Genomic DNA, 26493 nt, shown 5'->3' on the forward strand with positions numbered 1-26493 from the left:
TTAGAGAGATAAGAACAGCTAAAAGTAGTTTAGCTAGGTAACTAAGAGTAGACAACAGCTATCTAGGGCATTAATGCTAAAGGGTAGGCTATTCTGCCCTTTATTATCTTTTAAGGTAGCAACTACTTTTTAAACTAGTATAAAAAAAATTTACTTTAGAATTAAGTTATTATAATCTTTAAGCGCAGCTAGACTACTAATTAGCTTAGTCTAGACTAGTTAAAGCACTTTAACGCGCATATAAAAAAGTGTACTGTTAGTAGCTACTATTTGCTAGTTATTAACAGCTATAAGAGCTATAACTTACTTTATTTCTAGTAATACTATAAAAATAATAAGATTATTACTATTTATATACCTTTTTACTTATTACACCTTTTATAGCTACTTAATATAGGTTGTTTTACTTCTTTAAAGAAAGTGTATAAGCGCTAAGCTAAAAACTTTATACGCAACTAAATTACTTATATTATAAAGATAAAGTTCTTACTATGCTTTAAAGCAGCTTATAATGCTGTAATTACTTCTAGTAATATCTAAGAAAAGTTTTAAAGCGCTAGATTAGTTTCTTTTAACCTATAATAAGTTATAATAAGCCTTAATGTAAAGTTGTGCACTTTATTACTACTACTACCTATATATTTTAAGCTCTAGTAGTTGTAAACCCTAAGTAATACTTTAGAACTTAGGTTATAATTAATGCTTATAAAGATAAGAATTTAAAAGCATATAAATAGTTTACTAACTTTTATAGTTAAAGTGTTTAAAAAAGTCTTAAAAAGGGCAGCAATAATTACATATAAGCTAGTGTTAGTGTAATAGGAAATTACTAAGCTTTAAGCAGCTAATAAAGCTACTACACAACATAAATTACATAAAAAAAAGCAGATTAAGGCAGAAGAGACCTTAATAATTTAGAAAGGCCTATGCTTAACAGCTTTAAAGGAGTTTAGAGTGCACAGTAATAGAAAGAAGGCAAAGAAGTAGGTGTAAGCTAAAGTAAGTAAGCTATCCTAAAGGCGCTACAGACAGTGCAATTAGACTAGGCATAACACGCAAATGTGTAAGCAAGAAGCAGAAGTAGCATCTAAATAATATTCTAGGCTGTACTGTACTATATAGTGCTAGAGCAGGTTGTTATAGGCTATAATAGAGTTTGTTAGGGTAGAGTCTTGGCAAAAGTAAGCGACTTGGGTGTGTAAGCAACTCGCCTATGAAGTACGTTAGTAGTTAAAGCTCTAAACAACATAGCTAGCCTGCATAGTCTAGTACCTACACTGCTAGTTTTTAGGGCATACTTAAGAATTAACCTAGACTTTTTACTATTACTAAACATTATTACATAAGCAAGTGTAGTATAAAAGGTAATAAAGATACTTTAAAAAGACTATATAAAAGTAAATATTAATTATATAATTAACACTTATAATAGCTTTATAATATATTGTCACGGTATCCTCCCCAGATCCCAGACATAACTGTATTAGACGCGTACTAGAGTATTATTAGTGCACGTCTAACATAAACACAACACAACACAGACATAAACTTAAGCATAAACTGCTTTAACACTAACTAAACCTAGAAGAGGCTTAATTTATACCTAAAGCGCTTAGACTTCTAAGCTAAGTATTTAATTACTAATTTTCTTCTAAACCTTTCTATTCCTTACATAATATCTTATACCTACTATAATACCTTACATAGTAATTAAACTAGACCTCTGCAAAGCTCTATAACCTTACTTGTGCATAATTATAACATTATGTTGTGTTAAAACCTTAGCTAAGAATAGCCTCTAAATCTAATCTAATAAGCTTAGTACTTACATAACTTTAAGCTATTAAAGCAAGCTAAGAAGCCTTCTAAGAAGCGCTTACTCTATAGAAAAGCTACTATGTTGCAAGCTTTAAAGCTTTTTAAAAGGACTTTAAAGAATAGCTTTGTGTTATTAAGTAGTCTATTTCTGCCTTAACTCCTGTTATAGTAGTAGGAACTAAGAACTTACTAGCTTTAAAGCCTACTTAAAAGTCTAGAGATAGCTTAACTCCCTTCTACCTAACACTACCTACAACCTGTAACCCTTCTAACCTAGTAATAAAATCTAACTAACTCCCTAATCCCCTGCTGTTTAACAGAAAATAGAAAGACCTACCTTTCTTCCTACACAAGCTTTAATATAAACTTAAAGGAAACATAGACTAATTCCCCTCTAAACACTTTTAGTTACTATATGCTTACTCTTAACTTAACTACAACATAACAGCCTTAATTAACTTACTAATAGATAAGGATATTATTAACCTAGATTAATTTATAGTGTTTTTGTAAGCAACTTATAGAGACTTAAATAAAAAGTTAACAGCCCTAAGTTGCCTAAACACCCTATAACAAAAAAAAAAAGCTTTACCTTACACTTTACTAAGTTCTGCTAACTTACATTTAATACAGGCCTAAATAAGATAGGTCTAATTATAGCTCTACATAACTCCCTCTTAACTAAACTGCAACGCGCTATAGTAGGAAAACCCCTCCTAAACAACCTTAACGCGTATGTAAACCTAATTGCTACCTATAATAATAACATAAAGTTCCTCCCTGTACAAGCCCTAATACGCCCCTAAACTAGCGCAGTTGCAAATAAGAACCTTAACATAATAAAAATTAATTTAAATTATGCTCTAGTTAGTTCTAGAAAGTGTAAAGATTATAAAAAGAAAAGTTAATGTTTTAAGTGTAGTAAGCATAGTTATATCTCTTAAAACTGCTTTATTCCTCTTCCTTAAGTCTACGCAAGTAGCGCTGCTAGTACTTGTTAAAAATTTTTACTATCTTAATTTTGTTTCTGTAAGAGCTCTAACTTGTATTTAAGCTCTAATCCCCCTTACTACTCTTAACATAGCTGCAGCCATAGCAGTAGAAGCCTGTAAAAAGGCTTGTCCTAGGGCTAAGTCACCCTTTAGGACTAATTTAACACTAGATCTTTGCTAACCTATAGGCTAAGTCCCCTACTAATAACTAGAAGTACTAAGTTAATATTTTTATATATTTATAACAAGGAACTGTATTAGCTCTAATATAGGCTTTTATTAACTTAGAAGCAAACAGCATAGGTTACATTAATAAAGAACTAGCGTGTAAACTAAATCTTTAATTAACACTACTTACTTAAACAATTTACCTAACTAGATTTAATAGAAAATAACTTAAAAGAAGTTCTATCTTCTATACTATAACTATTACAATTACCTACTAACACTATAAGAAGTAGATTAAACTCTATGTAATAAACATAGAATGTTATAACTTAATCTTAGAACAACTATAGCTGTATTAGCACAAGGTTGCCTTTAATTACTAAAAGTAAGTTCTAAACTTTAACTTTTTCTAATACTAAGACATATGCTTACACTTACACCTAAATAACACCTAAATAGCACTTAATATAGAAGGTCTCTAGACCTACTTTTTAATAACCTAAAAAAAAACTACTTAAGCAAGGCTAACAAGCTAGGCCTTTTACTAAAATAGGCTATGTAAAATAATTTAATAACTGCTTAAACTTAAAAAAAAGAAAGCCTTTAAAGAACCTTTACTTACCTAATTTAAACACAAACTAGGACTTAAACAGTAGATAGACATCTGCTACATAAGACCTGCTCTATTTGTAACCCTAGCTTAACAACTAGATTACAAAATCTACGCAGTTATAATTTCTAATATAGACTAAGCTTTAGCTCTTTAAAAACACACTAACTTAAGGATAATAGTCTCTTAAGACTACTATAACTTATTGTATGTCTTTTTTTAAAATAAGTCTAATAAGCTTTTAATATAATGTCTATATAATTACTAAATAACTTTTAAGCCTAGCAAACAACCTAGTTATAGGCTACTATATAAAATGTTGCTAAACAAATTAAAAGTGCTCTAAAAATACCTTAATAAGAACCTAAAAAAAAAGTTTATTTAAGCTAGCTTCTTACTAGTAGTGTTACTTATACTATTTATAAAGAAACTTAGAGGTAGGCTTTAATTCTGCGTTAACTACTAAAGACTAAACGCTGTTACTATTAAGAACTAATACTTAATTCCCCTCTTATAGAAAACTCTAAGCTAACTAAGTAAAGTAAAGTATTTTATAAAGTTAGATATTATTACTGCCTTTAACAAGCTAAAGATAGCAAAGGGTAATAAGTAGCTAACAGCGTTTTAAACCTAATACAGACTATTTAAGTACCTAGTAATGCCCTTTAGCTTAGCTAACACGCCTAGTACTTTTTAACATTTTGTAAACAACTTGCTCTAACCCTACCTAGACGTGTTCTGCACTGCGTATATTAATAATATTCTAATTTACAGTAATAGCCTTTTAGAGCACAAACAGCATGTACGCTTAGTGCTAAAGGCTATAGAAGAAGCAGGTCTGCAACTTAACATAGACAAATGCAAGTTCTACTAATTAAAGGTTACATATTTAGGATATGTAATCTTTACAGATAGCATCTAAATAGACCCTATTAAGGTTTAGACTGTGCTAGATTAGCAATACTTAAAAGACATAAAGGATGTTTAAGCTTTTATAAAATTTACTAACTTTTACTAATAATTTATTAACAACTTCTTACAGCTAGTAAGCCCTATAACTGCACTTACTAAAAAAGAGGTTTAATTTAACTTTAACTTAAATTACTAACAGTTTTTTAACTAGCTAAAGAAAGCCTTTACTAAAGCTTTAATACTCTGCTACTTTAACTTTAAACTACTAATACTTGTAGAAGCTAATGCCTTAGACTACGTAGTAGCAGGAGTTCTCTTCTAGACTAAGCTAGACAGGACTATTAAGCCTATTACATACTTCTTAAAAAAAATAAGTCCTGTAGAAGGCAATTATAAGATCTACAACAAGGAATTGCTTGCTATAGTACACTGCTTTAAATAATAGTAACCTAAACTAGAAAGTGCAGCGCATCTAATACAGGTCCTATCTAACTACAAGAACTTACAGTACTTTATAACTACAAAACAACTTAGCTACTAACAAGCCTATTAGTCTAAATACCTGTCCTGTTTTAATTTTAAGATTACTTATTATCTTAGTTAAGACAGAGGGAAACTAGATGCCCTTATAAGGCAATCTTAAGACGTCCCTGCTTAGGAAGAAGCGTAAAAGGCTTAACACTAAACTCTACTTTAACCTAAGCTATTTTTAAACCTTAACCTAAACAAAATAGATTAGACAATTAATTAGATTATTACTAATAAGTATTTAAATAATAAATTTATTTAAGAAACCTTAGACCTGCTTTAAAACAGTGCTAGTTAGTTAAAGAAGGTAACACTAGCTAACTATAAAAACTAAAATAGTAAGCTGTATTACTATAACTAACTTATAATCCCTAATTCTAACAAACTAAAAATTAAACTACTCTAAATTATACACAACTCGCCTATTAGAGGACACCTAGGCAGAGGAAAGACTCTTAACCTACTACAGAGAGAGTACTACTAGCCCCGCATGTTCTATACTGTACGCTAATACGTATTATGTTGCTATACTTACTGTAAAGCAAAGGCCTCTTAAAAAAGGTACAATAGCCTACTTAAACTACTCCTAATCCTTAAACAAGCTTAAAAAAACATATTAATTAATTTTATTATAAACCTACCTCTATCTAAAGAGTATATAAATATTATAGTAGTTATTAATTACTTAACTAAGTATTAACACTTAATACTATGTTCCTTTATAACTGCCCCTAATATAGCCTAGTTATTCTACTAATACATATAGGTTTACTATAGCCTGCCTAACATAATTATATTAGACAGAGGTACGCAGTTTGTCTTAGCCTTCTAGGACAAACTCTGTAAACAGCTCTAAATTATCCCCTATCTATCTACAGCTTTTCACCTAGAGACTAACAGCTAGACTAAGAACGCAAACGCTGTAATAGAATAAGTCCTACAAGCGTACACAAACTACTAGCAGGATAACTAGGTAAAATAGTTAGCTACAGCACAGTTTAAAGCTAATAACATAACATCTAAATTAACACAAGTATCTCTATTCTTAGCAAACTATAGATACTACCTCTAAATAGAATTTAAACTACTTATAAATACCCCCTAACTAACTTATTAATCTATATAAGTAATAGATGTAAATAGACTTATTAACAAGATCTAAAACATATCTAAATATGTTTATAAAAAGCTTACATAGGCTTAAGCTCTTTAACAAGAGTACGTAAACTAATCCTAAACTCCTGCCCCTGCGTATGCAGCTGGCAAGAAGGTTTAGCTAGACGCTAGAAATATCTAAACAAACTAATAATTAAAGAAACTTAATTAGAAGAACCTTAGCCCCTTTACAGTAGCCTATATAGTCTTATTGCACGCTTACTAATTAATCCTACCTGACAGCATGAAGATACACCCTGTGTTCCACGTATTGTTGCTGCGCTAAGCAGCCCCTAAATCTAACTATCTACCTAGACAGCTAAACCTGCTACCTAAACCTGTTATTATAAACAACAAACTAGAATATGTTGTAAAAGATGTTAAATAGATCTAGTTTAACAAGAAAAAACATATCTACAAATACCTTATAAAATAGACTAGATACAACAAACTGTTATAGGAACCTGCAGAAGCCTTTGTCAGATTTAAGCACTGTTTCTAGGCTTCCTGAGATGAATGATGGGTTTGGATATGATGTATGGGATGATTGATTGATTGTGTTTATTTATCGATCCTTTTTCTGCTCTACTCGTGTTGCTCGGCTTTTTGTTTTGCCGATCCGAGTCCCTCGCGCACTTGCCCTATGCGCGACCAGCTTGCAAAATGCTGCAATTTTCTGCAATTTGCTGCAAACTGCTGCAACATGCTGCAATTTGCTGCAATTTGCTGCAATTTGCTGCAAACTGCTGCAACATGCTGCAATTTGCTGCAAAATGCTGCAATTTGCAGCAACATACTGTTCGAGCTTATTGCTCGTACTATGTAGCAGCTTTCGTCAAGCGTTCCTCCTGTCTTGACAGTAGGTGCGCAAATCTGACACACCCCCTCAGCTTGGACATGCTTCAAGCTGGTTCCCGATTGCGCATCCTTAGTATGCTTCCAGGGCTTCCATTCTTGCTTCAATCTCTTCCATATCCGCTTCCTAACTGACTATCCTCTCCCTAACGTCAACTAGCCGAATTTGCTGAAGAAAGCTTGGCCATTTGCTGGCTAGAAGCGCTTTAGTGAGTCCGTCCGCAAGCATCTCGCTGGAGGGGACATAGACAACCTTAATCATTTGTTGAGAGACTTCCTGTCGGAGCCAGTGGTTATGGATGTTGACATGTCGGAGCTTGGTTTAAAGTCAAGATATCTCTTCGTTTACTAGTCAGATTGTCTGCTTGTTGTTGCACTAGATTGTAATAGTTAAATTAGGCAGCTTAACCTACAGTTTATTAAGAAGCATTCTTGTAAACATAGCTTCCTTAGCAACTTAGAACAGTGCAAGTAATTCTGCTTTTGTTGTTAATGTTATAACTGTATCTTGTTTATTTACTTGCTATGCAATCTATCTGCTAAATAGTTAAATAATGTAGCCCTAAAAGCTCTTTCTATTTAGTATATTATCTACAAATAACGCATTACTTGCTACTACAAGGTAGTCTTCTCCTCCTAATTAGAGTGCGTACGTCCGTGTCGCATGTAGGTACAGGATGACTCGATCGGCTGCATCCTGATGGTTAGATGCGGGATTTGTGAGAAACTGTGCGAGGCGTAATGTGGTAAAGGCAATGTCTAGTCTTGTAGTAACTGCTGCAAAGAGCAGAGATCTAATCTTCTGCTAATATTAATTTACTTCTAATAGAGTTGCAAAACTAGATTGCAGCATAAGTTTAATCCTACTTATAGGTGTAGCGTGCTGCAGGTCCTTTCTGTTAGCTAGCCTAGCTATCTTGTTAATATATAATGCCTATAATAGCTAAATTATTTATTACTGTTAATCTCTAATAATCTTAACTCCTAGGAACTATTATAGGTCCTTGCCTCTTATTAGGGTATACTTCTCTTGTAACTAGTCTACTACACGCTGTGCATCTGCTTTAGAGCCTTTTCTGTACGCAACAATAAGGTTGTCTACATAGAAGAAGACAAATATTCTAGCTTTAGTTATGCAGTAGAGTTTATGTAGAACAGCTAAGAACCTAAGGCCTTTAAAAGTTGTTATAAAATAGTGTTGCTAAAGTAAAGAAGAAATTTATAGGCTATATAGTGCTTTTTAAAGCTTAAGTATTGTACCTAGTTTCTAATAGCCTCTTAGCATCTACATGTAGATATCATGGTTAATTGCTGCATGTATAAACACATTAGTTATGTTGTATTGTTTAAGCTCTAGGTTAAAGCGTGCAGATATTACTATTAGCATTTAAAATAAGCGTTCTGCTAGGGTGGCAGCGTAGGTATTTTGTGTAGTAATGTTTCTTTATTAATTACTATAGACTACTAGTTGCGCCTTGCATCTTTGCAATCTATAGTGCTTATTAAGCTTATAGGTGTACACCTACATATAATCTAGGATCTGCTGTCTAGCTGCCTTAATTAGCTTTGTCTAGACCTCTGTCTAGGATTTTATTATCTAATAACTGTCTAGGTGCGTTCTTTTTGCTGCCTTAAACATCTTATGTAAAGGGTGCTCCTCTAGTTGCTTTTAAGTTAATAGTAGAGGTAGTAGCTAGCTTTTATAAGGTGTCTTTCTTTTAAATAGCATTCTTATTAATGCTACTTTATCTAGTGTCTTGCTGCTATGCTTTCCTACACTTTTAGATTTTATGCTAGCTATAAAGGCTATAGCCTATAGTATAGTCTTTAACAACTCTATTTAGCTTAGCTTTAGTGCTGCTCTAGCTATTAACTATATAAGTAATGCTGCAGGTAGCAGAGTGTTTAGAGGAGATAGATAGTTATCTTTAATCTTCCTTTCTTAATAGTAGCCTAGTAAGTCTACTTTGTTAAAATTTAATGTATTATCTATAGTGTTGTCTTTATAGAACAACTCTGTCTTTAGCTAATAACTAGGTGTTAGAAGCTTAATTATTTTAATGTATGTAGTAATTTTCTTTACTATGTTGTATATAAGGTTATTTATTAGGTCTTTAGGCTTACTGCTAAAAATTAAGTGTTTGTTAAAAATAACATTGTGTGTATAGATTACTTTTGCTAGTAGTAGTATCTATATGCAGTAGATGTTTAATAATTAGTACCTAACTAGATATCTAATCTACGCCTTTAGGTCTAGCCTCTGTAGCTTAGATTTATTTTAATATGTGTTATTAGTTATTATAAATACTTTATAGCTATAAGCTTTTAGATGTGTAAAGCTTAGCTTTTAAATTAATATAACAACTCTATTATTTAGAGCTGCTTATGTAAAGAAGATCTTGTATAGTGTCTTCTAGTTATTAGCATAGTTTAGCGTCTAATTGTATAGGTATACGCTAGCTCTAGTAATGTATAGCTATATGTTCTATAGTAGGTTAGCATCTAGTTATATAGCCTATAACTTCTTTTTATTTACACCTTCTAAGTGTTTAGCTCCTCTGTTCTAGGCTTATGTATCTAGTGCTAAAGGCTTAATAGTTATTCTATGCAATGCTAGCTAGCGTTCTACCTCTAGTTTTACTGTTATAATCTTATTATTAGCTTTAATAACTTTTATAGTAATATTATAATAGTTCTTTAGAAAAAGAATAAAAATTATAAAAGCTTTAATAATTAATTTAGTAGGCCTATTATCTTTAAAGTAGAGGTCCTACTAGAGGCTAGAATACTTATTAGTAATTAGTATTTAACTTTACTCTTTTATAATGCTTTATGCTTTATATGCATAGAAATTAATTAACAGTCTCTTACTAAGTCTACTGTTGCTAATTTATAGTGCGCAGCTAATTTATTATTGTATCTTAGCTCTACTACATAAGTTACATTAGACTGTTATAATTTCTTTAATTTACACCCCCTTAGCTTACTGTATAAGGTGTTAAAGTGTAGCTAGTCTAGGGTGTCCTAGACGCTTATACTATAGCTCTGCTAATGCTTTTTATAGACTATGTTTAGTTCTTATGTTAATTATATGTGTATAATATAAGCCCTTTTGTAGTAAATAGTACTCTAACACTTATTAGCTATAAATCTTTATAAAATCTTTAATTATTATCCTGTTTAAAGCCTTTAAAGCAGTTAGCTCTGCTTATGTGTCCTACTAGATCCCTTTCTGTTGCAGTAGGCAGAATAAGACTAGGTTGCACAGCAGGTCTAGGCACAGTGCAGCGTTATGTAGTACAAGACTGTATGCTTAACTGTGTGTTCTATGCTTACTTTTTAGGCTTAGTGTAATTAATCTGTAGCCTTAAATCTATACACAAGAGTTTCTAGACTAGATAAAGTCTCCTAGTGTTAGTAAATAATAGTTGTAGATTTAATTAGAATTATTTATAATATAGCATATTAAGCCTAAGTTAAGGATAAATAATTCTCTTAGCAGATATCTGTTCTAGTTTAAATTAACTATAGCTAGCAATGCAGCTGCCTTAACTTTTAATACTTCCTAGCTTTTAAGTTAGTCTTCTTATATCTCTAGCGTAGGTGTATGTAAACTCTTTAGGATTAGTATCTTTAAATTATGTCTACGCTGCCCTTTTAGCAGGCCTTAAAATTTTAAGTTATGCTTACGCTTTAATGCTATAAGCTCTTTAACTCTCTTATTTAGCATCTACTAGTCTAGTGCTCTGTCTGGATAGACATAGAAGCAGTCCTTTAGTGCATAGATGTGTCTGCATGCAGGACATTTAGTGCCTTTTATTTTAGCAGGTTTCTAGCTTAAAGATAACTTTCTGTTATCTTCTTAATAATGTTAATGTTAAGGTCTACTCTGTTTTCTTAATGTTGCAACTTCTGCACTACAGGCGTCCTTGTTTGTGCCCTAGGTGGTCTTCCTACTTTTAGTAAGGTATAACAAGTTATCTGTTGTAAAGGCAGCTTTATGCTTTTTTATATGTATTAGATAATTTAACATTATATGTTTTTAAAAGCGCTTTATTATTTCTTTCTAATTTATGTCTAGTGTAAACTGTCTGCTTTTCTAAAAAGTTGTAGACTAATAAGGGGCGACTTTATTTATAGTAGTTAGAAAGTCCTTTGCCACAGCATTAAACTGCGTTGTTTCTAGAACATTTTGTGTCTCCGCTTCTGTGGCAGCGTAGTCATACTCCGCTAGCCACAGGTCCTATATGCTCGCGTTTCTTGGCGGCTTCAGGGATGCATTGTATTGGTCGCGCGCGCGTTCTTGTTCGAATCAGTTGTCGACGCCCACTGTGGCTTTAAGGTTCGTAATCCACTGTCTGAGTGGTTGATCTGGGGAACAGCATGTACGCTGCAGATGCGGGCTAACTGTTGACTAGATGAAGACAATAATCTGTTAGAGGCTTAATTACTCTCTTTTATAATTATGTCTGTCACTCTTGTACTTGTTAGCCTCAATCTTGTAGTATTCAATGGCTTCTTTGAAGGCTCTGACACCGCTCGTCGATGGCTTGTTCAGGTGCGTAGGCGTTTCGACGTTGGAGGCTGGTGAAAACTCAGCTATTAGCGGCATCTCTGGAGCTCTTGGTTTGGAGATCATTTGGATGGTCAACTTAGGATCCACTTGCGGCCAGATGCCGTGCGCTACACATCTCGATTGCAGCTGCATCATCCAGGCTCTGTAGTCGGTGTGGTCTCGAAGGACGACTGTCGCGTCTCGAGGAGGCTGGGTGGCCATTTTGTATCGATGGAGGCACTGAGACTCTTAATTGTCAGATTTAAGCACTGTTTCTGGGCTTCCTGAGATGAATGATGGGTTTGGATATGATGTATGGGATGATTGATTGATTGTGTTTGTTTATCGATCCTTTTTCTGCTCTACTCGTGTTGCTCGGCTTTTTGTTTTGCCGATCCGAGTCCCTCGCGCACTTGCCCTATGCGCGACCAGCTTGCAAAATGCTGCAATTTGCTGCAATTTGCTGCAATTTGCTGCAAACTGCTGCAACATGCTGCAATTTGCTGCAAAATGCTGCAATTTGCAGCAACATACTGTTCGAGCTTATTGCTCGTACTATGTAGCAGCTTTCGTCAAGCGTTCCTCCTGTCTTGACAGTAGGTGCGCAAATCTGACAACAGTAGGTGCGCATATCTGACAAACACACTGATGCGGCTGATGCCAATCCCCGACACACCGATGCGGCTGATGCCAATCCCAACACACCAATGTGGCTGATGCCAATCCCCGACACACTGATGTGGCTAGAGAGGTGGAACAGACGCAACTAACTATAATTTAAACATGTTTTACACAACGCATGCTAGAGCAAACTGCATGCAAATTAGCATAAAGGTGCACTTACATTAGGTATACATTTTTTTTAAAAAAGAATATAAGAAACACATAAGGTGACAGAGAAACAGCGTTACTAGGGTTTATCCGAAGAAATTCTAACTAACTAGCGCGTCTAAAAGAGGAGATTCTGCTCAACTTTTCGTTCTGCAAACCCGAATATAATAAGCAGAGCAAGCTCTGCTAATAAATAATAAAAATAAAGAACGCTTTTTAAAAACTAAAGTAAATTATAATAAGTTATCTTATCCTTAGAATGTACAACTTTACACTAGAAACAAATGTACATACTAATGCTTTCTAAAGGGCAGAGAGAGCAGCGCTGTCCTAGAAATAGGAAAACAGTTAATAGCACCTTATAGCATACTATTTAGCAAAGTTTGCGCTATTAGAACAAAACTACACTATTCTAGACAAAAAATTAAAGCTATAGTTAATGTATGTAGAAACTAAAAGGTTAAACTTTAAAAACTTACATAATAATTTATAATTCTTACTAATTATGTAAACTTTGTTACTTTTTTAACAACAAAGAAGCTGTTGCTAATGCATGTATAATAGGCTATAAAGTTAGCTTAATTTAACTTTGTTATTAAACATGTAATAGGTAGTAGTAACTAGTAAGTAGACACTCTTAGCTAACACTTTAACTACTTTATAAAGAATAAGAAGAACTTTAAAGAATTTATAATATTTTATAAAACTCTAAAAGGCTTAGTTTATAAAGGACTAAACTAAGAAAAACTACTATACACCCTTATAATTATTAAAAAAGGGTAGGAAGACTTAATAAACAAATATTATAAAGCCTTTATGTTTAAACACCCTAAAATTAGATTACTATAGAAAAAGATTAAAAACATAATACTATAAAAAGTGCCTTAGCTTAAGCATCTATGTACTAAAGTTCTACAAGAATGCAACATATGTAATAAAAATAATTTATAATAACATAAACCTTATAAATTACTTTAACTAATTACAGCACTAAGTTAACTATAGACTATAATAACTATAGATTTTATTACTAGGCTACTACTCTTATGTAAACCTAGTACAGAAAGGCTCTGTAATATAATTACATAAGTTATTAATAAAACTATAAAATTTATTTATCTATAGCCTTTAGAAAAAAGTATTATAGCTAAAAAGTTTATGTTTAAACTAAAAAAAAATGTCTTAGCTACTTATAGTTACCTAGAAGTTATTATCTCTAACTAAGATAAGTTGTTTATAAGTAAGTACTAGACAGCTATAGTTAAACACTTAGAAATTAAATATAAACTCTCTATAGCCTATTACCTATAAATAAACAGACAAACAGAATAAGTAAACACAGAAGTAAAAAAGTATCTGCGTAAATATGTGTTATATAAACAAAATAATTAGGCAGAATAGCTACTAATAGCACAACTTATAATTAATACTATAAAGTTAGCTATAACTACGAAAACCTTGTACAAAGCTAATTTTAGATACTCTTTATAGTACAAGTTGCACAGCACGCAGCTAACAGACCTTCTAGAGGCTACAAGCTAGACAGCTAGACTTTTAGAATTGCATTAGAAACTAACTAAGAAAGCATAGTTAGCCTAGAATGCTATAAAAAAAGCAGCAAACTAGAAACAGCAATTAGTACCTAAAATACACCTAAACAACTATGTATACCTAGACATAAAGAATCTTAAGACACCTAGACTATCTAGAAAGCTTACTAAGAAACGCATAGGGCCTTACTAAGTTATATAAACGCGCCCTAGCATCTACAAACTTAAGCTACCTAAAGAAATGCAAATACATTCTTAGTTCTATGTCTCTAAGCTTAAACTAGCGCTTAAGAGTATACTACTAGCTACTAAAGAATTGAAAAAGAAAAAATAGAATATAAAATTAAATAAATCTTAGACTATTAAAGAAACAAGTACATAATTAAATAAAAAGAATAGCCTACTAGTAAAAGCACTAAGGAACTTATTAGAAGCCTATTAAACACCCCTTTAATTTTCTATAAATACTTAGCGTCTCTTCTAAGTAAAACTACCCTAGAAATAGCTTCTTAGACTAAAAAGCACTAACATTAGTTAAAGCTGCAGCAGCAGTAGCTAGCTGTAATGTAGAAGGCCTATAACCCTTTAACATTAGCTAAGAAGGTGGAAGGCTAGCAGCCTTTGCCTTAAGCGCTTTAAGCTTATCTAGAGTTAAGAGGTCTCTTTCTAAATATTTTACCCTTTAATCTACTAAAAGGTCTAGCTGCCTCTACGCCTGCTTTTAATAAGCAACAGAAGACTAAAGCTATATAAAGAACTTTTTTTGCTTTTCTAGAAACTTTTTTTTCTTATGCATTTTTTTTCTTAAGTAACTTTTAACTCTTGTAGAAGCCTTTTATGCTTCTATTCTAACTAATTCTAGGCTGCGTTAAAAATAAAGGCATTACAGCAGCTCTCTTTTTTTAAGCACTCTACATAGTTGTCTAATAATAAGGTTATTATATAAGAAGACCTGCTTAAACAGCATAGTCTACACAGACGCATCTTTAAATGTTGTAAAGGATTAAAGTAGGCTACAGTCTAAAGGCAACAGTAAGCAGCAGATACACGCTAACAGGGCATAGTTAGAAAAGATAGACATTTAGGAAGGCTTTATAAATAGACACGCACTAACTAAAAAAAAATCCTAATGTTTGCAGTAAAAAGAACATAACAGTAAGAACACTAACTAAAAAAGAAGCCTGCGTGTTATAGCTAATAAGTAGACTGTAATTCTCTAACTAGCTATACCCTACAGCTTAAGCAACATTAAATAGACAACACTTAACTCTTGTTAGATATGCGCACCTACTGTCAAGACAGGAGGAACGCTGGACAAAAGCTGCTACATAGTACAAGCAATAAGCTCGAACAGTATGTTGCTGCAAATTGCAGCATGTTGCAGCAAATTGCAGCACGTTGCAGCTAGTCGCGCACAAGGCTAGTGCGCGAGGGACTCGGACCGGAAAAACAAAAGCCGAGCAACACGAGCAGAGCAGAAAAAGGATCGATAAATTAATACAATCAATCATCATCCCATACATCATATCCAAACCCATCATTCATCTTAGGAAGCCTAGAAACAGTGCTTTAATCTAACAACTCTATATTAAATAGATTATGTAACAAACTAGATAAGAAATAGCTTTAGCTTTTAGACAGATGCATAGAGAAATGCGTTGTCTAATAAGAAAAGTATGTTAGCACGCTATGCGCGCAGTGCGCGTAGCGAGCGCAGCTACGCGCAAGGCGCGCACAACATGCACTGCATGCAAACCCTATGTATATAGTTTTAATTACAACTATAGTTAGAAGACTGTAATTACTGTTTAGTCTTTATACATAATAGACTAAGAAGCATTAATACCTTTATAAAAAGGACATTGCCGCTATATATATCTTGCACTATATATACCTTCTATCTTATCCTTTTAGATTAGTTTACTAGCTCTCTATACAGCTGCTAGGTTAAACCACAATCTGCCTTCCTTATTCCCGCCTTTCTATATACTCTGCTAGACGGACTGTACACCCGATCTAGCTAAGTCCTCCCCACGCTAAAACTCACTACAGGCTGTAGTGCTCTAGAAATTACCATTTCAACAGAGCAAGGATTGTAACACTAACGCTTTAGCTACTTTTTAGTTTTATATCTATAGGGCTTTAGAAGGCTTGTTAGATAGGATATTTGTTGTTTATTTAAATAACATTTTTATTTACTTTAAAAATAAAAAAGACTAAAAGTAATATATCTTTAAAGCTTTTAATTAACTAGTAAAATAAAAACTATACTATAAAGCATTTAAAATTTTTTTTAAAATAAAGGCTGTTAAGTTCTTAAGCTTTATAGTTACACTAAAAGGTGTAGTAATAGACTTATTATGTGTTTAAATAATTAAGAAATAGCCTAAGCTAAAAAGCTTTAAGAACATCTAAGAATTTCTAGGCTTTATAAACTTTTATTAAAGACTTGTTTATAATTACTTAGAAATTACACACCTACTAGTAGACTATATAATAGCTGCTTAAACTTTAAGTCTGCCTTATAAAGGCTCTAACTTAAAAAAAAAGAAGGTAAAGTAGAATTATAAAGGTTTTATAAAGTAGTACTAGAAATAGTTTTAGCTTAAAAAGGCTTATAACACTTTTTTAACTTTTAAGTTAAAATTTATAAATGCTTTAGTCTTTTAGCACTTTAATCTATTAAAGCTAGTTATAATTATTATAAACACTTTTAAGTTTAATATAGCAGTAATACTTTTTTAGCCTTAGTTCTCTAAGCTAGCAGTAAATTACTACTAAAGGCCTATAGCCTTCTAGAGCTGTAAGCTAAGCAGCTTATAACTCTATTAGCATACACATAATAAAAAGTTGTGCGTAATTATAAAGAGCTTTAAACATTAAAGGCACTACTTAGAGTACACTCTAAGTATAATCTAAGTACTCCTAAATTATAATAATCTATGCTATTTTATAATAATAAAGAAGCTCTTCTTTAAGCAAGCCTACTAGGCAGAAAAGCTAGCGTAGTTTAATTTTAAGATTAAATACAAGCTAGGTCTAAAGAACTTAGCTAACAGACTATCTAAAAGACCTAATTATATAAAAAAAGTCTTTATAAAAGAGGTAAAATTACTATAAGACATAGTACTTTTAACTTTATAGTAACGTACTTTACAGGCGAGTTGCTCACACACCTAAGTTGCTTACTTTTGCTAAGACCCTACTAAACTACCCTTTCTACACTAATGCATTCCTAACAACACTACTTAGACGCGCTAAAAGAACGTGAGATATAGTTTATACTCTAAACTTTTAAACAAGACACTAAACTCTTAAAGAAACGTGCTGTAGCTACGTACATAGTTCTATAAATAACAACAAATAACTATAGCGCTAGACAACCTTTACAAGCTAATTCTACAGCTAACTTATAAAGGCTATGCAATAAAAACAAGTAGGTGATTGTTAAGACTATACTTAAGCTATATGCGCAAGGATTTTCCCCTTAGATAGCATTTATAGCTAATATAGCTAATTCTTTGCGTGCTAAGCAAAATCTAGGCTATGTTAGCATAAACTAGCCTAGTACGTTTGTGAAGCGTTATTTAGAGCTTAAAGTAAAGTCTTAAGCGCAAGTATAGCTAATAGATGTTTAGCCTATTATAAAGCCTGTCTTGCTAAAGTTGTACGTGTTATCATCCTAGATGCTATGCTTAGCTTTAATATTCTCTACAAGGCTAAACCTGCCCTAAATTACCCTAGGACTCTTGCAGAGAGCTCTTTTATAGTTGTACTTACGCTTAAACATTACTTTAAGCTCTAAATAACGCTTCACAAACATACTAGGCTAGTTTATGCTAACATGGCCTAGATTTTGCTTAGCGCGCAAAGAATTAGCTATATTAGCCATAAATGCTATCTAAGGGGAAAATCCTTGCGCATATAGCTTAAGTATAGTCTTAACAATCACCTACTTGTTTTTATTGCATAGCCTTTATAAGTTAGCTGTAGAATTAGCTTGTAAAGGTTATCTAGCGCTGTAGTTATTTGTTGTTATTTATAGGACCCTGTACGTAGCTACAGCATGTTTCTTTAAAAGTTTTGTGTCTTATTTAAAAGTTTAGAGCATAAACTATATCTCACGTTCTTTTAGCGCGTCTAAGTGGTGTTGTTGGGAATGCATTAGTGTAGGAAGGGTAGTTTAGTGGGGTCTTGGCAAAAGTAAGCGACTCAGGTGTGTGAGCAACTCGCCCGTGAAGTACGTTAAAAGATTTAAGTGTAGATAATTTAAACATCTATAGCTTATTACACTAGTTAGGCAGCGTGTAGTATAGCTTCTTCTAATAGTAACCTAGCAAGGTCTCTTAATGCTGACTCTACTTAAGACGTGCTAGAAGCTGGACGTGTAGAGGCTAAAGGGGTAATGCTGATATCGCCGTTCATAGAGGTAGGTCTTTCATTGTCTAGTGCTCCTTAATCTAGCACCTGCTGTAGGGAAGACTGATAGTCTAGACATGCTCAGGTGGTTAGATGGCGTAGTCTGAGAGAGGCAAGATAGCTAGAGAAGGCTCTGTGGTAGAGCGGTAGAGCTTCCTTAAAGCGGTGTCGGTGATGTAGTAGATAGGCAAGGCAGTATACGCTGGTCAGCGTGTCGGGGTGGTCCTTCCCCAGCGCCTTCTCTCTCCCCTCCAGCGCTCGCCGGTTCATCGCCTCGGCCGCCTCGTACTTCCCCTGACGCTAAGCACTAACGCGAGTTTGCTCACGCTGGTCAGCGTCGAGGGGTGGTCCTTCCCTAGAACCACTTCTCTTGTCTTTAAGGCCCACAGAAATCGCAACCCATGGGAGTTCATTCTATGGTACAAGGATAACAATGCGACGTAGTCATTGGTTCAATGCAAGAGTGCCTAGCCGTGCTCGTGCTGTGAGGAAAAATACTTGTTATCTGTTTCTCTAATCACAAGCATGCTTCAGCTTTTATGCCTAGAAATTGCGATGCGGGATCAACCTCGAAGAAGATCTACTGACCTCAACCATCGTTCAATGAGTTCCCGTGTATCTTTCCCAAATATAAACAACAGGGATCCTTTTGGAACCAAGAGTGTTACAACGCGCGCAAGACACCCCCTCTCATGCACGCAAGTAGAGGCAGCATGTATGTCGCGACCAACCAACCATTATATATCAGAAACGTTCTCCTGTCTCCCTCCACCGTTCTCAAAGTAATCAACCTACCGACAACCACTATAGCCAACGAGCCAACCACATAGTATCCTATGCTACTAGCTTTCCAGTAGGTTGGACAGAAACCAGACCAGAACACCAGTGGGGCAATGATTGTGTAACGAGCAGTATGGTCTCCGAGCACTAGAGCTATCGTCAACCGGCCCGCAGCTTTGTCGCCCACCTGGTCATACAAATCCTGGATATGCACGGCGCTGAAGACTACCAGAGTGATGACTGTCAACCATTTGGTATCTTCGGCGTCAAAGGGTGAGTGTGATCGGATAGCTACCTGTAGTGCGCCGGCCGCAAACGATGTGAACCCGCACGCATTAAGCACATTTCGGCCCATCACTGTCGTGTCGCCGTAACGAAGATCGTTATCCGCGTAACTGAACACCGCAAGCAGTGACGATGGTGCTAACCCGCCCCCAACGATGCAGCTAACAATTGCAGTGATTGGGTGCACCACTCGAGCCAAGAGTGAGGCTTGGTAAAGCGTAAGACGATGGGAAGGTAACGGCCTCCAAGACTTGTTGAGTTCGTCTTCTTGTATAGCATGGGGGAGCCTCTGGTTGTTGACATTGAAAGCCAGACAGTTCATCCATGCCCAGAGTAGGATCGAGGGGATGCGCCGCGCGAGATAATCGATGACCGTGTTTGGATCGTCGTCCGAACGTGAGAGTGATTCAGCGAAAGAATAGAGGAGAGCAAACGCTGTGCTTGGGAAAACCATGGTCTTCAGATCGCTATATGTAAATAGCCACAAAGAAGTACTCAAAAGTGTTGCCCGAGATCATCGTGCGGACTTAGATCAGACATTTGAGGCATCGAGGCCGCAGGTTCAGGTTGGCGGGATGCGCAGCGGTCCGATGTTAGCACCTGTGCCGCTCCTCGGCATTCTCCAACTCTTGCCCCGGAGCGAAATACGTTCAGTTCGATGGAGGGCACACAGACAAATTTTAGCGCGGAGTCTTCGACTGTGCCACAGGTGATATATTGATTTGGCCCCTTACCCTCAGCTTTGACAGGGGTGTCTTGAGTTAAAATGACCCCTAAGCGGCACGTCTCGTGGACACTTTGCCAGGACTCTTGTTCTTCTCATCTCTTCAACTTTCAGTTTTCTGAACCGAAAGCATGATGGGTTTCCGCTTCTTCTTATTCATTACGCGCAAACCTACGTTGACTCCCACTGAGTTTATGACCCATTGGGACACTAAGCATGTGGAGCTCCTGAAGAACATCACTGGCGAGGACTTTCCAATTAGCCATACTCGTCACTACATTGCCCGACCGACGGAGCAGAACGGGACTTGGCCAGCCGCAGTTCTCATCGGTGGCCAAGAGGATTTCTCTTACGACGGCATCGCCGAGCTCGTCTTTGAGAATGAGCAGGCTTTCCAAACCTTCTATGCGAAAGTTTCGGATCCCGAGGCTGCAGCCAAGATTGCCGCTGATGAAGAAACATTTATCGTGAGGGAGGCAATGAAAGCGGTTGTGAAAGCCGATACCTCAGTATCTCTCCGCAAGTGATATCTTACTAGTAAGTGCATGTCTCTCTAAACTACAGGTCGGAGACTAACCGGTCTCAGAATTACTTTCTGGCTGCAATATCCACTGTGCCGAATTGGACTGTCTAATCGCTTGTCACTTGTTGCTGGAAAAATGAATATGAAAATGACTTCACCGTGAGTGAGTGTACTGTCTAGGAGTTGGCCTAGATGGGGCAAGTGGAAAGCTTCTTCGGCACCAAAACCACCTGTATTCCCTTCTTTCTATCTCACGCCTCTCAAATCGAGACTCTCATTATTATACATTGTGTTTCTCATTGTGTTTCATTGTGTTCACTTTGGGGTGAGGGGCCTAGGAATCGAACCTAGGGTGGGCAGGGGTAGGCGAGGGCAGCGGGGTAACCCCACCACACTCACCACCTCATACCACTCGGCCACACCCCCCACTTGTTGCTGGAGGAGCTTCACTTCCGTAAGCTGACGGGAGATCACATAGTCACAGAAAACTGGGCCTTTAGCAGCTCTTGACTATAGCAAATTACACTTGTTCGGTCCAAAGTAGACTTAAAGTTAAAAAAAAAAAATAACTAGTTTTAAGCTCTTAGTGTGCTTAGCAAACTCTATAACATTATTATACACACTTAAAGCTTACTAGGTTGTATAAAAGACTTTATTACTTTTACTTATAAAAAAGTTCTACCTACTAATTATACAAGATAGAATAGATAGCACTAAATAATTAAATTACTTTAGAATAAGAATTAAATTTATATAATTAAATTATTAAAAACTTTAATAAGTTTACTTAACTTTACAGCTAAAATAAATATATTAACTATATTAGTAATTTTTTAAGTTCGATTAGGAAGCTCTTTACTCTTTAATAGAAGTGTTACAAGCAATAACGTGTATAATAGCCCTAGCTATTACTATTAGCAATTAATATTCTATTAATTCTAGTAATAAGCAATAAACCTAAATAATTCTTTTTAGAAGCATATTATATAGTCTTATAAAAGAGGATGCGAATAGGTGCTAAAAGTTTTAATAGAGTAGAGTGTAAAACAGTAGCAGTAAACTAGACTCTTACTTAAGAAAACTTAACTTATTTTTATATAAAGCTTTTAATTTAAAACTATACACATTCTAGCTTGTCTAGTTTTATTATATAAGTAACAACTACTTAGCTTACACAGTATGTTAAGCTATAGAGTATGTGTAAGTGCTAGCAACACTCTTAACTAGCTAGGTATGTGCAGGTTGCTGCTAATAATTCTAACAGCTAGGTTTATACTAATTTATGTAAGAAAAAGCTTGTACGTACCTATATAATAACAATTGCATTCTAGGCGTTGTCCTCTAGCTAGTTATCCTTAATTAGAATTAGTGCTGCTGCATTACTATTAACGCTAGCAATGCTAACCTCTGCTAGTAGCAAGCGCAGAGGTCTACTGTTATTCTTACCTTGTATAGAGTAGTAGACAGCATAGTTATTGTAAAAAACAGGGTATACACTTCGCAATCAAGAGGTGTATTGACCAACAAGGGCGTGACTGTGACATAGGAGTACGATTAATACCTGCCTAATTCCTAAGGCAATCCTCTGCTATCTAAAGAGGGCTTCTACAACTGGCTATATACTTCTCTAGAGAGCCAGGCACGGCAGCGCTAGTAGCGACAGATCTAGTATGCTGTAGGTCCAGTTTAAAGTATTACCTGTCTAGGATGCCTGGCTTTTTAGGCGAGGTAGGCATTGTTTAGGAAGTGCGGGGTTAACAGCACAGTTTAGGAGTTGTCTAGGACTGCCTAGTGCAGTCTAGGCTAGTCTACAACAGCCTAGGAAACACCTAGATAGCTAGTTATTATAAAGCCTTATTTTTTTCTAAGGCGTAACCTTGCGCTTAAATCTAAGCCCTTTTTTAAAGTTTAGAAGTTATGTAATTTTATGTTACTTTAAATTTAATTTAAGAGGTTAAATACTTTTTACTAAGCTAAATTCTTTATTACACCTACACTCTACTCTGCGCTTCTAGTACGTATTTTAGAGAGATTTTCTGCAGGAGCCCTTAGGCCTTCCTAGGGGTTCCTAGGGTGTTCTAGGGCCCCCTAGGCCAGAGGACCCTATATAAAGCTCTGTTTGTCCTAGAGAGTCTCTATTCTAACTGCCTTTAGATTTTTTTTTAGCTAGCTACTCTAGCTAGCTATCCCCTGTTTTATTTTTAAAGCCTCTAGTCCTGTCTATTCTAATCTAGGCCCCTCTAGGCCCTCTAAGCCCTGTCTTGCATATTTTACTACTAATAATGTCTTTTTTAGCTAGTAAGCAGTTAGATAGGATTACCTTAGCTATAAATAAAGCTCTAGCTACTATTAATCTCTACTTAACTTACCTTAATAAGATTATAGGCAGGATTATAGCGTATAAGCTAGGTGTAATTCTACTATGCTATTTTCTTATTAAGGAGAATTGCAACATCTAGACTTATAATACTTATATTTATTAAAGCTTGTTAGAGCTTAAGCGCACTAATAACCTCTTAAAGTGCAATAGCTGCTATAAAGGTGGCAAAGACTACTATTAAGTAGGTTATCTTAAGGCTGTTTATAGCTGTCTAGGGGTTCTTAGAGTGCTTCTAAGTTCTTTTTACTAATTCTTAAGTTATAGTGCTTAGAAGACTGTTACCTAGTAATTATAACTATTATAAGCACTATCTTTAGTAGTTTTTTTTAGCTTAAGACCTAAATTAACCTTAGTAATACTTAAAAGTACTTGCTAAATGTTATTAAAAGTCTTTATAAAAAGGTTAATAAGGTTATTATTTATTTTAATAAGTTTATAATTTTTAGCTACTTTTTAAACTTTTTTAGGTTTCTCTAGGGGTCTCTAGAGCTTTTTAGAGGTTTTTAGACTAATTCTTACTAGGCTTGTCTATAGTAAGATAGCTAGTAACACTCTAACCCTTCTTTATATTAGCAAGAAGGTGTTTAGGGACTTAGGTATTATTAGTCTTAGCAAGGTAAAAAAAAAAGCATTAGTAAAGTGTAAAAAGAGAATAAGTAATTGTGGAGGATAAAATAGCCTGGCAGTAGCTGTTCAGAAGATCGGATGAAGTGACTCTGCTATCTAAGAGAGCTGAAGGCTCTCCTTATATACACCGAGCTTCGGAACATAATATCTCCAGATCCCGAGCTGCGTCCCAGGCTCCGAGCCCCAGTCCCAGGCTCTGAGCCCCAGCCAAGGCTCTCAGTATACGCGACACACCCCCCAGGTGAGCTGCGCAGCAGCTCACCTGCGTTGAGCGTCAACTTGGCTTGTTGGAGCAGCGCTGCGCGTTTACCCTGTGTTTGTGCTCGTTGCCCCAGGCAGCGCGATGATCGTTTCCCTAGGCAGCACAGGTCACGTGCGTGCCGTGATCGCCGCAACAGAGGTAAATAAATTCTGCTGCTCCTCGAGCTTCTCTTCTGTAAGTCCCAACAACATGCCGCGTGTAAGTTAATGCTTTTGAGAGCTCCAAGAACAACTCCAAACCTGTCTGCGATCTCCGCTAACGTGTGTATGAAGCTCAATAAAGCTAAACGAGCCGCTCGCGCGCGTGCCCTGCGGGGCCGCGCTGCCCGCAAGCCCGCAGCCCCCCGCCGCCCTGCGCCTACCACCGCCCGCCGCCCTGCGCCCACCACCCCCCGTCGGCCCGCGCCCCCCGGTCCGGTCTCGACTCCTCGCCGGCCTCCCCCTGGTGCGCTCCGCGCGCAGTCCTGTCTGGGCTGCATAAAGAGTGCGCTCGCGGGGCGCTCCAGTGGGGAGTGCCATGATTCCGCCACTGGCGGTTCGCGCTGCTGGCGCTGTTCCTCCGGGCACAGCTGCCTGCCCCTATAAGCCCTGTAGCAGTGTGTGGGGTGATCTAGCTTTTTGACTTATTTGCAGTCCCCCCGTCGCCGTCGTCTATGCGCGGCGCCTTGTTGCGGCGCTCGTCGCGGAGGACGAGCGGGTAAGCTTCTCCGCAGAGATCGTGTGTCATACCCTAGATCAGACTAACAGGCTATAGGCTGCGTCCCGGCTTCGGCCGGTGGTTCGAGCTCTGCTCGAAGAAGATGTCGTGGAGGAGGTGGTGGAGGAGGAGGAAGAGGAGGAGGAAGAGGAGGTGGAAGAGGAGGTGGAGGAGGTGGAGGAGGAGGAGCAGGGTGTCGTCTCCCCTGGGCTCCTGGCGCGTCGCCAGCGCGCTAAGGAGCTCTTGGGTGAGCTCGTCGATCTCCTCATGGTTTAGGCGTTCTGTGTTTTCTGTGTTTTCGCGCATCTCATGTATCAAATCCCTGCTCAAACTCCATGGCATGGGGGAGTGTCCCTGCTGGTAGATAGAACTCTTGTTCCTAGGCGGTGTGGGGATGTCCCCGCCATCAATGATCAACGCTTTCTCCCCTCAGAAGCTCGTTCGCGTGTCTTTAAGGTTGAGAAGCTGCTTAAAGTGCTCGAATTGCTGCCTTGGCAGGTGCTTTGTAAGCCCATCTGCTAGCATGTCGCTTGTTTTGATATAGCGCACTTCGAAAGATCCCTTCGCGTGCTCCTGGCGCAGCCACATGTTCTGAATATCGACGTGGCGCAGGCAGGTGGTTATCCGGGCGTTCTCCTCTACTACTAACCTGATCGTCTGCTGGTTGTCACAGTAGATCTGCCACGGTGTGCCTAGCTCCAGGGTAAGCTCTTTGAAGAAGCGTTTCAGAGCTAGCGATTCCTTTGCAATGTGCGCTAGAGCAAGCAGCTCAGCCTCCGTCGTAGACGTAGTTACTGTCGGCTGGAGAGCTGCTTTCCATAGGATCGGTCCTCCAAAGAGCGAGATAATGTATCCATGGGATGATCGTCTGGTCTCTGCGTGATCGGCAAAAGACGCGTCTCCACACATGATGAGTTGCGCGCCTTCCAGTGCTCCATACTGTATGCCTGTATGCCTTGTGCGGTACAGGTACACGATCGCCCGGTTCACTGCCTGGAAGTGCTGCTTTCCTGGGTTTGTCAGGTAGTGGGAGAGCTGGGATGCCGCGAACGCCACGTCCGGGCGCACCATGATCGCGGTGTATAGTGTTGATCCCACGCGCTCTTGGTATTCCTTGATTTCCTGCTTCGTTGCTGATCCCTGGTTGCTCGTGAGCTCTTCCGATGGTAGGGGAGTCCCTGGGAAGAGCGCGCTCTCTGCAAGGTTGAACTTCTTCGCTACTTTCTCAATATACGCGTCGTGTACTAGCTGGATCGTCCTAGCCTTTCTGTTCCTGATCATTTTGATCCCTAGAAACCATTCGCACGGCCCTCGATCTTCTAGCTCGTACATTTCCTTGATCGCACTGATCAATCGGTGAGCTTCCAACTCATCGTCGCGGTGATAGATGTGGAGTATGTCGTCTACATAGAAGAGAAGCAAGATACGGCGATCGCGGTCAAAGAATAGGCACGGCTCCTCTTTGGATGAGATGAGGTTGAGCTTCTGAAGAGACTGCGAGAGCTCCTGGTACCACAAGATCGGCGAGTCGCGCAGTCCGTATAGGGCTCGGAGAAGCTTGACGCACATGCCAGGCTTCGTGAAGCCTTCTGGGAGCTCGCATGTCACTTCTGGCTTGCCTTCGCGGTGCGCGTTCAGGAACGCGCCTATGACATCGTATTGCCTGATCTCTAGGTCAAATTGAGCTGCTATCGCTATTGCCGTTCGGAAGGATCTGGCTGCGAGAGTGGCAGCATAGGTTGACTGGAGCGAGTCCTTGCTCTGGAGATCACCGCGTACGCAAATGCGAGCTTTGCATTTAGCAAAATACCCATCCTGGTCAA

At 37.1% G+C, this 26493-nt stretch overlaps 4 protein-coding genes across 4 annotated transcripts; 2 read left to right on the forward strand and 2 right to left on the reverse strand.

The window, feature by feature from the left end:
- Positions 1-18474: 18474 nt before the first annotated feature.
- Positions 18475-18695, reverse strand: BDR25DRAFT_387040 (uncharacterized protein; the record flags this gene model as incomplete). The annotated part of the gene is made up of 1 exon (XM_033698040.1): positions 18475-18695. Exon 1 carries the CDS (start codon positions 18661-18663, stop codon positions 18475-18477), a length of 189 nt encoding a protein of 62 aa, XP_033539433.1. The 5' UTR covers positions 18664-18695.
- A 362-nt stretch (positions 18696-19057) lies between these two features.
- Positions 19058-19948, reverse strand: BDR25DRAFT_248637 (uncharacterized protein; the record flags this gene model as incomplete). The annotated part of the gene is made up of 1 exon (XM_033685984.1): positions 19058-19948. A coding segment is annotated over one exon (891 nt), but the record flags the coding sequence as incomplete, so codon positions are not given.
- A 270-nt stretch (positions 19949-20218) lies between these two features.
- Positions 20219-20967, forward strand: BDR25DRAFT_127518 (uncharacterized protein). The gene is made up of 2 exons (XM_033683782.1): positions 20219-20719; positions 20769-20967. Exon 1 carries the CDS (start codon positions 20314-20316, stop codon positions 20707-20709), a length of 396 nt encoding a protein of 131 aa, XP_033539435.1. The 5' UTR covers positions 20219-20313; the 3' UTR covers positions 20710-20719; positions 20769-20967.
- A 2823-nt stretch (positions 20968-23790) lies between these two features.
- On the forward strand, positions 23791-24857 carry BDR25DRAFT_397537 (uncharacterized protein; the record flags this gene model as incomplete). The annotated part of the gene is made up of 8 exons (XM_033698511.1): positions 23791-23795; positions 23886-23953; positions 23985-24094; positions 24139-24418; positions 24480-24573; positions 24607-24670; positions 24728-24787; positions 24851-24857. Coding segments are annotated over 8 exons (687 nt in total), but the record flags the coding sequence as incomplete, so codon positions are not given.
- Positions 24858-26493: the final 1636 nt, after the last annotated feature.

This window comes from Lindgomyces ingoldianus, assembly GCF_010093535.1.
Source record: "Lindgomyces ingoldianus strain ATCC 200398 unplaced genomic scaffold BDR25scaffold_84, whole genome shotgun sequence".
Taxonomy (NCBI): Eukaryota; Fungi; Ascomycota; class Dothideomycetes; order Pleosporales; family Lindgomycetaceae; genus Lindgomyces; species Lindgomyces ingoldianus.

Coding starts and splice junctions, on each gene's coding strand:
- BDR25DRAFT_127518 (XM_033683782.1), top strand. CDS start 20,314: ATGATGGGTTTCCGCTTCTTCTTATTCATTACGCGCAAACCTACGTTG.